This window comes from Cryptosporidium ryanae (genome assembly GCF_009792415.1).
Source record: "Cryptosporidium ryanae isolate 45019 chromosome Unknown contig_66, whole genome shotgun sequence".
Classification (NCBI taxonomy): domain Eukaryota; phylum Apicomplexa; class Conoidasida; order Eucoccidiorida; family Cryptosporidiidae; genus Cryptosporidium; species Cryptosporidium ryanae.
This window is the reverse complement of record NW_027125492.1, coordinates 14,138-28,862: the sequence shown is the minus strand read 5'-3', so window position 1 is coordinate 28,862 and position 14,725 is coordinate 14,138. Positions and strand designations below refer to the sequence as shown.

Below are 14,725 nucleotides of genomic sequence, written 5' to 3'. Positions count from 1 at the left end.
AGCCAAGGAGGAAGAGAAGGACAGCAGCGGCAAGGAAGCCAAGGAGGAAGAGAAGGACAGCAACGGCAAGGAAGCCAAGGAGGAAAAGGCAGAATCCGGAGACGGCATTGAGGGAAAAACAGACTCCGAGGACGAGAAGAATGGCGACAAGGCAGCACCTACAGAAGCCGACGATTCCGGTGCTAAACAAGACAAGGGCGACGAGGAGCATGCGGAAGGGAGTGCACCGGAAGGCGTTAAGAGCCAAGATAAAGGGAATGAGAGTGCGGAGGGGGTGGATTCACGGGAGCACGAAGACAGACGGAGTCAAGAGGGTGGAGAAAACAATGGTTTTGAGGGAAATTCAGGGGGAGACCCTGAAGGCGATTCCCTTGATGACAATATGCACACGAGCATCATGGAAAAGCTTTACAAATTGGATTACAAATTGAAGTTTTTGAGAAAGATGCTCAGGGACGACAAAAAGATGCTAATACAACTGCATGCTCTTGGATACTTGACGGAGAGTATAAAGCAACAGATAGTTAGGGACGTGGCCGCGTTAAATGATACCGTCAGAATGGAGGCGGAAAACGCAAACGAATTGAATAAACTCCAGTCGATGCACGATTCACATGTCGACAATAAGCTGGACTTTATAAAACACGAGAACATCCTGGCTGTTAATGGATAAACAGGGCTTCTTTCCTCCTCCTCTTTTGTCCAAACACCGCATACCCAGTTCCATGCACTTCACATACGCTTGCGAACGAGGACCAGCTACGGGCAAGGGACACATTGTGAACGACAAAAACAACCGGGTATCTTAGAGAGGAGGCAGCTCCATGCACCCATCTGAGAGGTAATTCGTATGCGCTTGTCCCAAAAGGAACCCAAAATCCCCGTCGTTACGGCACCTCTCCAGTTCTGGGGAGGGAACTCACAAAGTAGACCGTAGATAACGCTTTTTCTTCTTTACCTTAGGTCTCAGCACTTTTAACTCTTTTATGTACATGTTCCCGCCCGTCCCGAGTCTCCCCGCTCACAAACCCTTGTCTCCGAAACCGCCTCTCTGGATCAACGCCGGCTCCTCTGTTTTTAATTTCAAAGCGCGCCTACACACCAGGGCCCCCGAGACCCAAACACCTTTCTTCACTCCCGGCAAAAACATGCGGGAGGCTCGTCGGCGCTAAAACGAGTCTGGTATGTCGAGTAGCGGTCTCTGGGCAGGTGGGAGGGGCGGAGGAAAGTCGGGCTCTCTGGACTCGGGGCGGCGTTGCATGTAGCGGAGCCCGCTTTGATGGGGATAGCGGCCGCCTCCAAGGACAAGTCAGATGTTGTTTCTTAGGGAGGGAACCTCCCGAAGCTTGCAGGTTCTGGCCCTGGAGGGAGAAGGAGTGGCGATTCTTCTTCTCCTCGAAATGGGAGTGAAGGCCCTGCGGAGCGAGGAGTTGGAGACGAGGTTTTGAGTGCAGTTCTCAGACCTCGCAGCGACGAGGCTCCCCGTTCCAAAACTGGTCCTAGCGACGCCGTTTTCCGCGTCGGGCCTTGAGCCTCTGGGATTCCTCCTTGCGCAAAATGCGAGTCTCTCAGACCTGTCGAAACCCGGGTTGCCGCTTTCGGAGGCGGTGTTGGGGCTGCAGAGAAGATTCGGCCCCACAACTGCTTTGTCTCGGGGCGCGCCGCTGGTTCTGGAAGAAGAGGTCGAGAAGGTGGTTTCGGAATTGCCATTTGAATTGGCGCTCCTATTGCCATTCCCGTCTTTGCAGGATGAGAAAATAGAGGGGAGGGGGAGATCGCACTTTTTGAGTTGCACGGCCCCACCATCCATCTTCCCTTCGCCAGTTAACTTGTTTGCACTGCTTTCAGCGGCCTCAGGCCTTGGCCTGGTTCCGATTCTGACGACTATGGCCGTGCAGTTGTCCGCTCTGATGTTGTTGAACCTTCTCTTTTTCTCGGCTTCGGAAGTGATAGTTGCTGCAATCTCCTCTAGCGTCTTGTCAACAGAATTTATGATTATATCAGCAATTGAAAATCCGTCCAAAATGTCGCTGATTCCGTCAGACATGATAACAACGTAACATTCCTCCCATTCCCGCGCGTCGCAGTTATCTGCGTCCTCTTGGCCCTCCCTTGTCGTGTGGCTGCTCCGAGCTGCGTTTTCATTGCTATCATCCCCTGCTCTGTTGGAGGCGGAGACACATTTGCAGTTGCTAAGGGGGTTCTCTGAGCAGCAGCGGCACCTTGCGAAACCGTTGTTGATAAAGCTGTCGTCGTCGGTACTCCAATCAAGTTCAATACTCTCAGTGTGAGGCTCGGTTGAAGAGACGTGACTCGGCCTGGGGTTTCTCCATCCAAGGGAAATGACGCTCTGCTCTACAAGCGCTTCCGAAAAGCTGATCATCTTCTCGTTCTCCATTCTCTTGACGGCTTCCTCTTCTTCAGCACTCCTTATAGACCTGAGGGACTCCCTCCTGGGCGAGCCAATGCCAATGTTGAATATTCTGTAGTCGGGAGTCGGTAGGAGAGCGCATCTAGACAAGTACATGTGTCCAAGAGATCTGCTCATAGATATGCTCAAGCCCATATCTCTTGCCTGCTGGTAGGTTAGGTAGGACGGGATCAGTCTCAACATCCCGTAGTCACCAAGAACGACCTTCCCAACTCCGCTCTGGTCTATCCTCTGTCTCTCGCTTTTTCTGACCAAACAGTGGGGGTTGGACAAGTAGTAGATTTTGTGGTAGCTTTGACTTGAACTCCTGCCTTCTGTCTCGTTTTCAAAAGTACCCGTAGTAGGGCCCCCTCCTGGTCCGCCAAATACGTTGTTTAAGTCATACACGGAAGAGGAGGCCTTTTTTCTCGGTGCCAAAGGCACCGGAAGATCGGGAAGCCTTATTTCAGAGAGATTAGATCTCTTGACTCTGGGAGTGTTGGTGTTTTCACTAATTAAGTCCGGCTTAATTCTTTTCTTTTGGTTCGGGACTATGCAAATGGCAGACGAGTCACCGCAGTTGGCAGTAATAAGGTACTTGTCTACAATACCAACAACTATGCAGGTGGTGCCAAAGTCTTTCTTGCTCGAGATGTTGGCCTTGATCACGCTCTCATGAGCGTAACTAAAACCCTTGTTCAAAACGTCAAGAACCTTCTCCAAATAATCCCCCAGCGAGACGTCGTCCCTGGCATCTGACAAATCCTTGACTATGGTCTCTGATAAACAGTACGCCGCGAGATGGGAGGCCATTTTACCGTAGTGGCCATGTCCATCCAATAGACCAAAAAACTGACAAGATCTCGACACCTCCTTAATCCCAAAGTTGCTGCAACTCTTTCCGCCGCAAGTGTGCGACACCCAATTCGGCCCAGTTTTCTTGGGTTGCAGAGGCGGAAGGGGAAACAAGGGAAACACAACGGGAAACATCTCGTCAATCCGTTTAATCTCGTTACCAAATGGGGGAAAGTTGTTGTCGCTCCCACCATCCAGACGCCCGTCCCTCCGGGAGGGCTCCTTAGCAGCTCTCCTCTGCCCCGAACCCGAACTTGACTCATCCGTCTGACTCCTCTTGGAGACACAGTCTGTCATGTCGTCCTCGGTCCTCTGACTTAACTTAATTCTTTCCATATCTAGCTCTATGCCCCCATTTCTGTTGCCATTGACACAAACGGCGCTATCTTCTCCAACAGAATCCCGATTGCGAGTATCACCAAGGGCTCTTGAAGTCCGCTTAGAACCGAATTCTGGCCTGGGGACAGGGTTTGGGATTCCCTCCGGAGATCGACTCGCGGGGTCCTCGCAGAACCCTGCCCCCGCACCCTCTCTCGCGTCCTCGCTCTTGCCAGGGACTCCTCCCTCAGCCTTATCACTCGAAGGTGAGTCTGGAACGGAGCCGGAACAACTGTTGAAGAGGCCATCGTAACTTCCCGCCTTCGAAATTTGTTGAGTTATGGGATCGAGGTTCCAAACTCCTTTTGAATAACCACTCGCCTTGTTTCTGTCACTACCGCCCTCGTGTCCAACAAACGGATATTTGATCCCTCCAGCAAACTTCCCCGCTTTGATATTTCTCGGTATCGTAATGAACCAACCGTCCTGGTTCTCTTTGCAACCTCCTTGAGAACAGGACACTCCCCAATCTATAAGCCAAAACATTATCTGTCCGTGAGGGTCAATGTGTGTGGGGGACAAGCGAAGATATGTGCTCGTTTCGGATCTCAGTGGGCATCATATATTCATTTTCACATCTACACCGGCCGCAATATACAAGGTTTTGTCGTTAAACCAAGCTTAACGCTATCGCACCTCCTTCCGGGGCACTCAGGAACAGACCGAAGAAAAGGTTCGCTATCACACACCAACTTGAGGTGTAAATGAGACCAAACGAACACGAAAGGACCCTATGCTGCGGACAAGGCTACTAAACCCCTGTAATTTGCCAAGTCGATGCGGAAAATGGAGTCCGTGAACCGAAAAACTGCAGTTTATATTAACAAAATCTCAGGGGATTATGGAACCGCCCCGAACACGTTTTGTTGTATTTTGATTATTCTCGAAATCGAGAATAAATTTGTTCGATATCGCTCCCCATTTTCTTTTACCCTCCGGGCTAATTTTCCTCATTTACTTATAAGAAAGTTCCCGCATGTGCTAGGCGGGGCGCTCTAGACAGTTTAAAGGTAAATATAAATGAATAATATAACTATTTAGAGGGTAGAAAGTAAATAGGGATAACTTGCGAGTAAGTAGAAAGGGAAACTGTAATACAAATACATACACTTATATATATAGGTAGGCAGGTAGACATAATAGATCGAGATAGTTAGCAAAAGGTACCTGTAAATATCTATTAATTTTTAAATAATAATAATTATAGACAGGCGTACAACACAAGTACTCGTCTTCGCATAATTAAATCTAAAACGGTTTTTGTCGCTTCATAGGCGTTTAAAATAAGTTAACTTGTTTTTCGTTGTGACTCGATGGAAAATAAGGGAGTGGTCTCAAAATACTTATCCTTCAATGAGGCAATAGAACCAAAATTAACTCTTCCAGTAGCTTGCAACAATGTTGAGATACCAGCGGACTTGATGTCAAAGCCACTCCCACTTTCTCACGAGTGGGTGGTTTGGGAGCAACTTAACGTCGAAACGAGAAAAGACATAGACTATTCTAATGCAACCAAGCCCGTCGCCAAATTTTCCTCGGTTCAGCAGTTTTGGTGGCTCTGGCACCACATTCCCCAACCGTCAGAGCTCCTGGAGGGCAAGAGAATGGTGAGGGAGTCCTCTGACGGAACAAAAAGCATTGTGGACGCGGTAATTCTGTTTAAGGACGGCATTCAACCTATGTGGGAGGATCCAATGAACGCTTCTGGTGGACACATTCATTTTAGGGCGTGGCAGTCTTCTGTTGTTCCTGGGGAACTGGACACTATGTGGAACAACCTCGTTCTTTCAATTATTGGTGGAAGTTTGAATGGGTCTTCAATAATTAATGGTATTAGACTTGTTGACAAACTTGGCGGTAACAAAGGTAACATTAGAATTGAAATTTGGTTTTCTGATTTTTCAAATCAGGTTGCACATAATTCGCTGACTAAGGAGATCGAGGCTCTGATGAGTTCCCTACTTGACGGTTCGCCCTGCAATCCTCCACATCTCGAGGTCAAGTCCCATTCGAAGGCAAAACACGAGGCAAGTTAACTTTGAAGCTTCGGTATTTGTGCTCTGTTTAGCCTGGTTTTTTCGCTGTATAAAACCAAATAGACTTGCTATTTAAATCGCGTATTTTGAGAGCGAAAAAGGTGCGGGTGTCTCGTTTCTTGGTCCAGGAGTGTTTAGTTTATTGTTTTTGCCCCACCAACTATATTGCGAGGATGCTACGCTCGCACGGGAAAGTCATTGGCAAATATTGACTTCGACAAAAGAAGCGAGATTTTCTGTTTTCCCCTTGAAATAATATCAAACATTTTTTCCTCTGAAAATCAATATTAGAAATAGAACAGAGTCTAAAGACGAAAGTGTCACTATTAGATCTTTTACCTGAGGATTTTGTCTTATGGCGTCGAAAAGACCTAATTACTTCTTGCTAACAACCGCAATGTAAACAGCTGGTGTGCACACTTTTTGGATGTCCAGGTATACAGTCCCTGAAACTACTAAGAGAAGAGTCAATTGATTGGATCCTTTTTATCGTTTGTTTTACTACATGTACGTGGTGGTTGTCTTACTTTGTGTTGATTTTCACTAAAGATGGTCTGACAGCGAGATTGATTTACCATTACTAAATTAATCTTTAAAGTGGTTTTTAGAATAAAAAACACCGAGTTTTTAATGGCAAATTATGAATTTAATTCTCATGTGTGTTGATTATTTGTTTTACTATGTTGTATCAAGGTTTGTTTTCTCAAGTTTTGTTTAATAATATTGTATTACCATTTGGTCATTAATTTAAAGTAGACCGTAATTACTCACTTTTAGAGTCATTGTGACAGTTATGTTAAAGTTTTTGTTTGTTGTTAAATCGTGAAAAAATTAAAGTTGGTTATCGATTTATTTTCTGAAACCAGTTCAATTTGCGTCCCAGAACTTGTTTATTGATTTCTTAATCACAAATCACAAATCGAATAGAAATTGTTAAAGTGTTGTTTTAGCTTCTCTCAGAAATTTGTTTTAAATTGAATAATGGGGTTATCATTCATATTTTCCCTATTAACGAGGTTTTAAGGAAGAATCACGAGACTATCTTTTTAACATACACATTACCCAACAACCATCGCCTATTTTATAGTAACTAGTATGAAAAGCAGCTCCGTTACTTTACCTTTTCAAGCACCTTGATGGTGGCTCTTGCAATTGAATCAGATTTTATACAGTGTATCTGAAGATGAATTCTATTAACAGTTTCTCCTCAGCTTCAATGATACGTAATTACTTCAGGGAGGATATATGCCACTTACAAAACAGTCTAGTTGTTCCAACGGGGTTGCAACCTTTTGGAATCATTAATTGAGTTAATCATGGGCATCTAGTGGAAACATTAATTTGGAAGTTGTGGCGATGATGTTACTTTTAGCCTAATCGCCAGAATCTCTGGAAAGTTGAATGTTACTCTCTTATTTGAGAGGTGGAGAAAGGAGGAAATCGAGGATGCGTATGAATATATATGTCCATCAGAGTGCATAGTGAATAATGGATTTAATTCTGACATTGGAATAAGATAAACAGTGTGAAAATTTTGTACTGCACAAACTCAAACAATGAATTAGTTTGTTTGTATGTTAAAATATAAGATATTAATTTGTTTAATTACTGATAAAACAATATCATAGTGTTAAATTGTTTGTGGATTATTCACCCACACTACAACGTTTAAAGTTATGTAAATCCCAATAAAATAACAAGACATTTATTCTTAATGTTTACTCCCTTATAAATTAACTTATTGAATAAAAACGAGACTAGACCCGTTTTTCAAGTAATAACACATATTGTAATTTAAGAAATTTTCCCTGACCCAGTAGAATATTTAATATTTAAAATAATTATTGGATATGAGAATTGATCAAATTCAATATCTTTAATTGAAGAACTGAAACTTTTTTAAAGAATGTTTATACGATTAATCACTTCCCCAAGAAGGCAAGGCGGACATAAACAGAGTATTGCAATTGCATTTCTTTGGAGATTTTTTTCTTCTACAACAATTTAACAACATTAAATCCCAAGAATTTAATGTCTGCATTTGAACTTTCCTTGAAACCGTTCACCTGAAGTGAACGCTTTTGTTTGATGGGAATTTCTGGAGATGTTAGACAGTTTATTACATGGCCGGAGGTAGTATATTACATCATATTACTGATTTAAGTTAAATATGCATGCTCGGAAACTATTGTTCGAAATTCACCCAATGGAAAGACGGACAGAAGGAGAACGCAAATGCAATTTGGAGCGGTGTATGAGTGACTACCTCTAAAACAACTTCGAGTTGGTGTCCCTTTTTGTTTGTCGCTAATGTTGAAAGCCAAACAATGCAAGTAGTGATTCTAAGCTCGAAATTTTGTCACATGCATTTTCAAATTAAGTGATTTGCTTTTGAGGGAGACCAGTGAGTAACAAAGCCCCCAAAAAATCCCATTAAACACCCCATTCTCCCTCTTTTGCATCTGGGTAATTTGAAAATACACACAACTCTTGTTTTGGTGGTGGTGATTACTTAATAGTTTTTGTTGATACCTATTCTTACGGTTATTTTTAAATTTCTTCATTTAACTCAAGTATTCGAATTCATAAAAATTAACTTTAGATTATTGAATATTAAAGCACTTGAATTTTAAAATATTACTATTATACATATTGGTGAAATAATTAGAGTACTTTTGAATTTTCAGCCCCAAACAACTTTCAATTTGATAAATTTAAATTTCAAAATTAAAGTGAATTCAATCACAAACAAAAGTTAAAAAGTCTTTATATGTTATTTATAAATTTAAAACTGATGTTATATTTTATTCTCAAGATATGACAATTCGATGGAAAATTAACTAAAGAAGCGTTTTTACCATATTGCAATTTTACTCTGCGAATTTTATTAGACTTAAATAAGTTATTACACTTGGTTTTTTAAGCATTCATGCATGCTTATTTTTACAAGTAAACAAACAGCACAACACGCTATTACATTACTATTTACCTGTCCTTATTCTATTTCCTAGAGTTTAATGATTTAATTCATCTTCAAATTTTAACTTCAAGTTAATTAAGTTCTTGACATCCAGTTTTTGGAACAATTGAATGCTACTTTTGACCTCGAAAAGTCGTCCAGATCAGGACTTGGTATAAGAATGTTACCGAACCTGGTTTGCTTGAGAACATTAATGTAGTGGTGCAGAGCCAAGTTGGTGAACTGGACTCTAAACAACCCGGGACGTCTCTGTCAGAGTAGAGAGTGGTAGTGCATTCTTTGCATTTTCCGGGAAAAAAATGAGCGAGTAAAAGTTGGTATCCGGATTGCATACTGTTTCTGACTCTTCCCCGTGTATGAGCAAATTTTATTGAGTTTTTGCTTCAAGCTTGATTGTCTGTGACTCGTTGTTCCAGTAAATACCTCTAAAAATTAAAAAAATATATATAAAGCCACAAAAAGGAAAAAAAAGTAGAAAAGCCTAAAACACAAAAAAAAATTAAAAAATTAAAAATGAAAAAAAAAGTACATAAGCGTGCTGACGGATAAGGAAGCAACCAAAAGTTTGAGTTTATTGCATGAGAAGAAAAAGGAAGAGAAAAAGAATCATTCACTCAGTCGGTAGACCTGAACCTTACTTACTTTAATATTCCCAAGGAAGAGAGTGTTACCACATGTACATTATATTTATTCTTAGCAAGCAAGAGAAGCTTTATGCACGATTTGTTTTCTTCAGACAAGCCAAGTTAACTCACTGATTTTAGTGGTTAACTTTTAAAGAGATCCTCGGAAAATAGTCAAATAATGAATATTATTAAAGCTCTCTTGATGACTTTCTTTAATTATTAAATTAACAAGGTGGTTTATTTTTACAAACACAAGCATCCATAGTAACTGCCATTGCGGGAGATTAAGGATATTTTTGGTTTCTCATACATTGTTTGAATACTACAAAAAGAACATCTTACGAGCATTCAAAGTTGCACTGTAAATGTGACAAGGCCGTTACAGTAGTTGGTCCCTCGAATTACTAAACCCCACATAAAGCGAGAGGGAATAGGTGGTTTTGTTGAGTGATTATGTAGATGGATGTTTTAAGGAAGATAAGCGAAGCAAGACACTACTTCTCGGGAGTTAGGAGAGGACTGGCGTCTTGGCGTTTTTCAACAAGCCTTTTGAGACAGACCTTATTCACTTTACTGCGACTCGCGTACTTAAGAAAATGATTGTGGCGATTACTTTGTCTCTTAAAGAACGAATATCTTTTGGTTTTATATTGTAGAAGCGATATACTAATGCTTGAAACAAAGGTATCTCTTGCTTGTATTATACCATATATCTAATTATGGACTTAGCTACGCTTCGTCTGTCTGCAAAGGGATGATCTCAACGGGATACTGCTTTTATTTATAACACAGTTAAGCAGAAATAAAGTTATGAGAATGGAAACTGATTTCGCGCTTGAATTCCGCTCCGATTCCAATTTTCTCTTATAGCTGTGTGTGAGAGAAACGAATGTACTGCAGAAAGTTTGTGTTTAACGCACATTCTCATTAGGCTCACGTAACGACTCGTCTTTTCTAAATAAAGTGGATAAACTCACTTTAAATGACCAGTACAACAAGAAACGGACGCCGCCTATACTGTAGGAATCACCTAAATATAAATACCTGAGCGGAAGAGGGGAGACATATTGGTGGAACATTCATTTGTTCAAGAGCTTTTGAGGTTTTGTTTTCTTCCCTCGTTGATTTAAAGTAGAATCTATGAAATTTCACACTGAGAACATAGACGCAGCGCGAGCTTGAAATTCCCATATAACACACTAGGAAGTTTCTGAGGCGTTTAAATGAACGAAAATTACAACTAAGATGCAAATAACGACTTAAAGTCTTTATGGAATTACTGGGGAGCTGCACAAGCGGAGAGGAGAGACTGAGTTCACGGCAGTCAATGACGTAAGAATAAGCTAGCAAGAGTAGTGTACGTATTCTGTCATTCGTTTAACTCATAACCTGTTGGGTTAGACTTGAACACACAAAAAGAAACGAGAGAATGCATTTCTTTTTGGCAGAGTCTGTTGCGCATTAACATCGTCTTTCCAACAGACCTTAATACAAGTGAGATTCAGTCTTAAAGTAAACCATTAACTTAAACACAAAGGACGCTTTCAACGTACGCGAGATTGTATAAGTCGTTTTACCACGATTTGATACCGGGATTATGGCAGCTTCTGGCCGCGCATGTCATGCATTTACATTTGCATGCATGAAAAGAATACATGCACCGGATGACAAGTATGAAAGGTGATAACACAATCGCGACTAAATTAGGAGAATATGGAAGAATTTGAGTAATTACGTGAAAACGTGGATAAATCATATATATACATAATTACATGAATACTTTGGATATCCACGAGGTATAGAGAAAACGAACTAGTTTTATTTACATGTATAGCGCACTCGCGAGTATGGCTTGGAAGCCAAGGCCAGTGATGGTCAAAGTGGTACTTTTTCGCGCATGTACGTGCAGATGAACCACGGTACAAGTAATATAATCCAACAATATTTAGTTTATTTCGAGTGTTTCAGAAAAGAACTCGGAGGGAGTGTTTTAGTGTGGGAAACAACCCTGGTTGTTTACCAAACAAAACTGACCTTTCTTATTTTGACGGGCAAAAGGCACACACTGAAGGAACAAATGGTGGGATTGGGACTGGAGTTTCGGACTTTCGTCCCTACGTTTGGAGGGATGCGAGACACTAATTCCGTTCTTAGACGAGGAGATAAAGTCAACAAGGATTCCATTGTGCGTATTTCTGCCTTTGTCATTGACGCCCTTTGTTTCACCCGCTTCACGCCCTAAACAATACCAGAGACTTCATTGCGTGAGGCAAAAACGGTAGGGAGTAAATTTAGACAACAAGTCACTTGGAGGAAGGGGCTTGCGGGTTGGCACGACGCTGACTAGTACACTCACGTCCTTGTGCATCTTCGCTCGTCCGGACAGCTTGTTGTCGGCCTTAAACTATTCACTTAGAAGCAAGTATTCTGTTGGTAACTAAAACACATTCAAGAATAGATCCTCCTTATTTTGATTATTTGCTTTAAATTGAACAAGATTAAGGTGTGTCGACCAAATATATAATATTATATTGTTTCATTGGGATTACGAACTAAATTCACAAATAAAATACAAATTTTTACTTACATACTTAAAGTTATTCTGATGATGTTTAACTAATATAGGTATTATTTTAGACACAAAATAAAATTACTCTTTACTACCTTTTGACTTTTCTCTTTCGATCCATCTTTTACCCAAGAGGGGTTGAGCAGGTATATTGCTTTGAAATGCTTGTTTTAATTTGTTCTCCTCACTTCTCATAAATTTCTCCTCCATAGCGAGACCTATTAACAACTCAATGTCGCTAAATTCCATGTTTTTGAGTATTTCCTGCATAAACTTCTTTTTTAATTGTGGCTTCATTTTTGATATTTCCCTCGCGAACAGCCAAGCTCCCTTTTTGTTAAAAATTCTTCTCACCACTCTTCTCGAGACTCTTCCTCTTCCTATTGGTCCTTTTCTGCGTTTTTCAAGTGCTGTTTTCCCAACAAACCCAACAGCGTCTTTTATTTGGCCAATTTCTGAATCATGTGTAGGTTTCCTGCTGGGCTGTCCCTCTACAGAGAAACTGGCCGTTGCTTTTGACTCATCACCAGAAATCGGCTCAAAATTCTCTGTTTGGCTTTCCATATCAGAGCGAAAATCGGAAAAATCTATATCTTTGTTTTCTCGGTTATCAACCCCATAGTCGCCTTCAACGCCTGTGTTCCCTTGTTGCTTTTCCCATTCCAAATTAGGCAAACTGCTGTTATTGTCTTCAAAATACGGGAAATCAAATTCTGGCGACAAACCAGAGTGAATGTTGCTTTCTACTCCTTTTTCTTCAAGTGGGACAGATGTCACGTTCTTATTTGCCTCTTTAGAGTAACCTACATTTAAGTGTTCGTGCTTCTCGTAGTTGCTTTCTTTAATTAAATTTTCCTGGCTAGCTAATGACAAAGGTTCTGCGTTCGATTCGTTATGACTTGGATTTTCTGCACTGCCATTCTCATTCCCAACATTGTCGCCCAAGTAGCCGTGTGTTTGTTCAGCAGAGGGGGTTATTCCGGTGGTGTTCTCAATCACTCCAATTTGGTTGAGACTTTCACCGCTATTCCTTCCCATGAGTACTTCTATGCTCTCCAATTTGGGTGGCTCCTCCTCCATTATATCTGCAGTTAGCTTTTGAGGAGACTCAACCTTGTCATCTGTGCTGGTTTCATTTTTAACATCAATTACCATCACCTCTTGTTGTGAATCATAAACTGCATCCTCTCTGCTTTCAGCCCCAGAGTCAAAGTCGCTGCTTTTAAACATTCCCAAAACCTCAGACGAACTCTGCTCCTCTCCCTCCGCTTCTTCTTCCTGTGAATTGCCATTAGTGCCATCTTCTTGCTTATTGTCCATGTTAGAGTTTTCAACAGTCCCGGCCCTGAGGTCTTCCTCCTGTGTTAAGCCGTTCTTAGATAAAGAACCCTCGATAGCCTGAGAGCTGCTACTTTTTGAGTGTATAAATCTGACATTGATTGAGACAAACGTCAACAAAATTAAAAGTTTTTGGATTCTCATCCTTAACACGCTTCCTTTACAGACTAAAATGTGAGGAGAAAGACGGAGTGGGGTCCTTCGAGTTTAGTTCTGCTATTCCTCTGGGAGTTTTAAACAACGTTTTGGCCTTCAATTGAATGAAAATGACGGAACATGTACTTGTTCAGTAAAGGAATATAGAGTCGCAAGTGTCTTATATATTTTTTAAGCCTTATTAAGCTTTGATTCAAAGAGTAACACTGGCACTGTGGATATGTATACAAGTATAAATTTTTGTATTCGAATTTGCTAAACAGAGGTAGAAATGTGAATGTAACTCCCACCTTCGAATAATACTTTAGAAAATACAGGGCTTTTAAGTCGTGACAATTTTTAGATCAAGAGGTGCAAGCCGCCAGTGATCTATTTGGGGTTTACTACCAACTTAAACTTGAGCAGAAAAAGAGACAGTGGGGAAAAAAGCCAGAACAAAAAACAAAACACCAAAAATCTATTTAGAGTGTTCATATAGTGTTGAGGTATTATGTGAAACTACGTTGGACACGGGGAGACAAAACACACACTACAGGTAATAGTACTAATTTAAAAAAGCTACACCACCGTACCGAAGTGGAACAAGACGAAGTATTTCGATAATCTCGCGTAAACCAAGTGATTAAATCACCAAACGAATCAGACACAATTTAGAGCTGAACATCTTTTAAATCATAAAGCGTTACGGTTTTAACTGTGAAGCTTTATGCATCAAATGCCAAACAACTGCTAGCGTTTACAGAAGTAGAAAGACACGCCCCGTTTATCACTCAGATTCAACTGATTGATAGCCAGAGGTATTAAAATCAGCCAGACAAACAGGCACAATTTGCAAAAAGGATTGGGTCTCTCTAAATTGTCGGAACTCATGTTGTGCATTGCTTCTCTTACGGATTGATCATGCATCTGCTAAGGTCGTCAAACCCTTTAAATCGCAAAAGTTAGAACCTAGTTATACAAGAAGTCTTCATTCACATAACTGCTGTGCTTGGGTGACTCCCATGAAGTGGCGCATGAGCCGCATAGGGCAACACAGGACCTTTGTTGCCATAAACCTAATAAAAAAAGCAAATTGTAAGACTAAAAAATAAGATAGATGAGTCATTTTCATTACTGCACAGAAGACTCCCTTTATTGCTCGAGAAACTCCTTTTCACGCAAAGTCGTTTTTCGGTTCCTGGGTCAAAGTTTAATGCTTCGGAGGAAAGTCGCTTTTGCCGTGGTAAATGAAATTCACTCATGCATGTTTCTTTGCATGACAGAAATAAATCCCGCCTTGTCTTATGTTAAGCATGCATAGTTGTCTCGTTATTTGAAAAAGAGATGTGGTCTTAATGTTTGGATAACCTTTCATAGTGCAGATAGCAACAAAAAAGA

At 41.2% G+C, this 14,725-nt stretch overlaps 4 protein-coding genes across 4 annotated transcripts; 2 read left to right on the top strand and 2 right to left on the bottom strand.

The window, feature by feature from the left end:
* Positions 1-10: 10 nt before the first annotated feature.
* Positions 11-673, top strand: FG386_003120 (retinitis pigmentosa GTPase regulator; the record flags this gene model as incomplete). Its single annotated transcript, XM_067342348.1, has 1 exon — positions 11-673. A coding segment is annotated over one exon (663 nt), but the record flags the coding sequence as incomplete, so codon positions are not given.
* Positions 674-1,309: 636 nt separating this feature from the next.
* FG386_003128 (uncharacterized protein) lies at positions 1,310-4,129 on the bottom strand (the record flags this gene model as incomplete). Its single annotated transcript, XM_067342356.1, has 1 exon — positions 1,310-4,129. The coding sequence occupies one exon, from the start codon at positions 4,127-4,129 to the stop codon at positions 1,310-1,312; it is 2,820 nt and encodes a 939-aa protein (XP_067198949.1).
* An 827-nt stretch (positions 4,130-4,956) lies between these two features.
* FG386_003127 (translation initiation factor if-4E) lies at positions 4,957-5,679 on the top strand (the record flags this gene model as incomplete). Its single annotated transcript, XM_067342355.1, has 1 exon — positions 4,957-5,679. The coding sequence occupies one exon, from the start codon at positions 4,957-4,959 to the stop codon at positions 5,677-5,679; it is 723 nt and encodes a 240-aa protein (XP_067198948.1).
* Positions 5,680-11,935: 6,256 nt separating this feature from the next.
* FG386_003126 (uncharacterized protein) lies at positions 11,936-13,336 on the bottom strand (the record flags this gene model as incomplete). Its single annotated transcript, XM_067342354.1, has 1 exon — positions 11,936-13,336. The coding sequence occupies one exon, from the start codon at positions 13,334-13,336 to the stop codon at positions 11,936-11,938; it is 1,401 nt and encodes a 466-aa protein (XP_067198947.1).
* Positions 13,337-14,725: the final 1,389 nt, after the last annotated feature.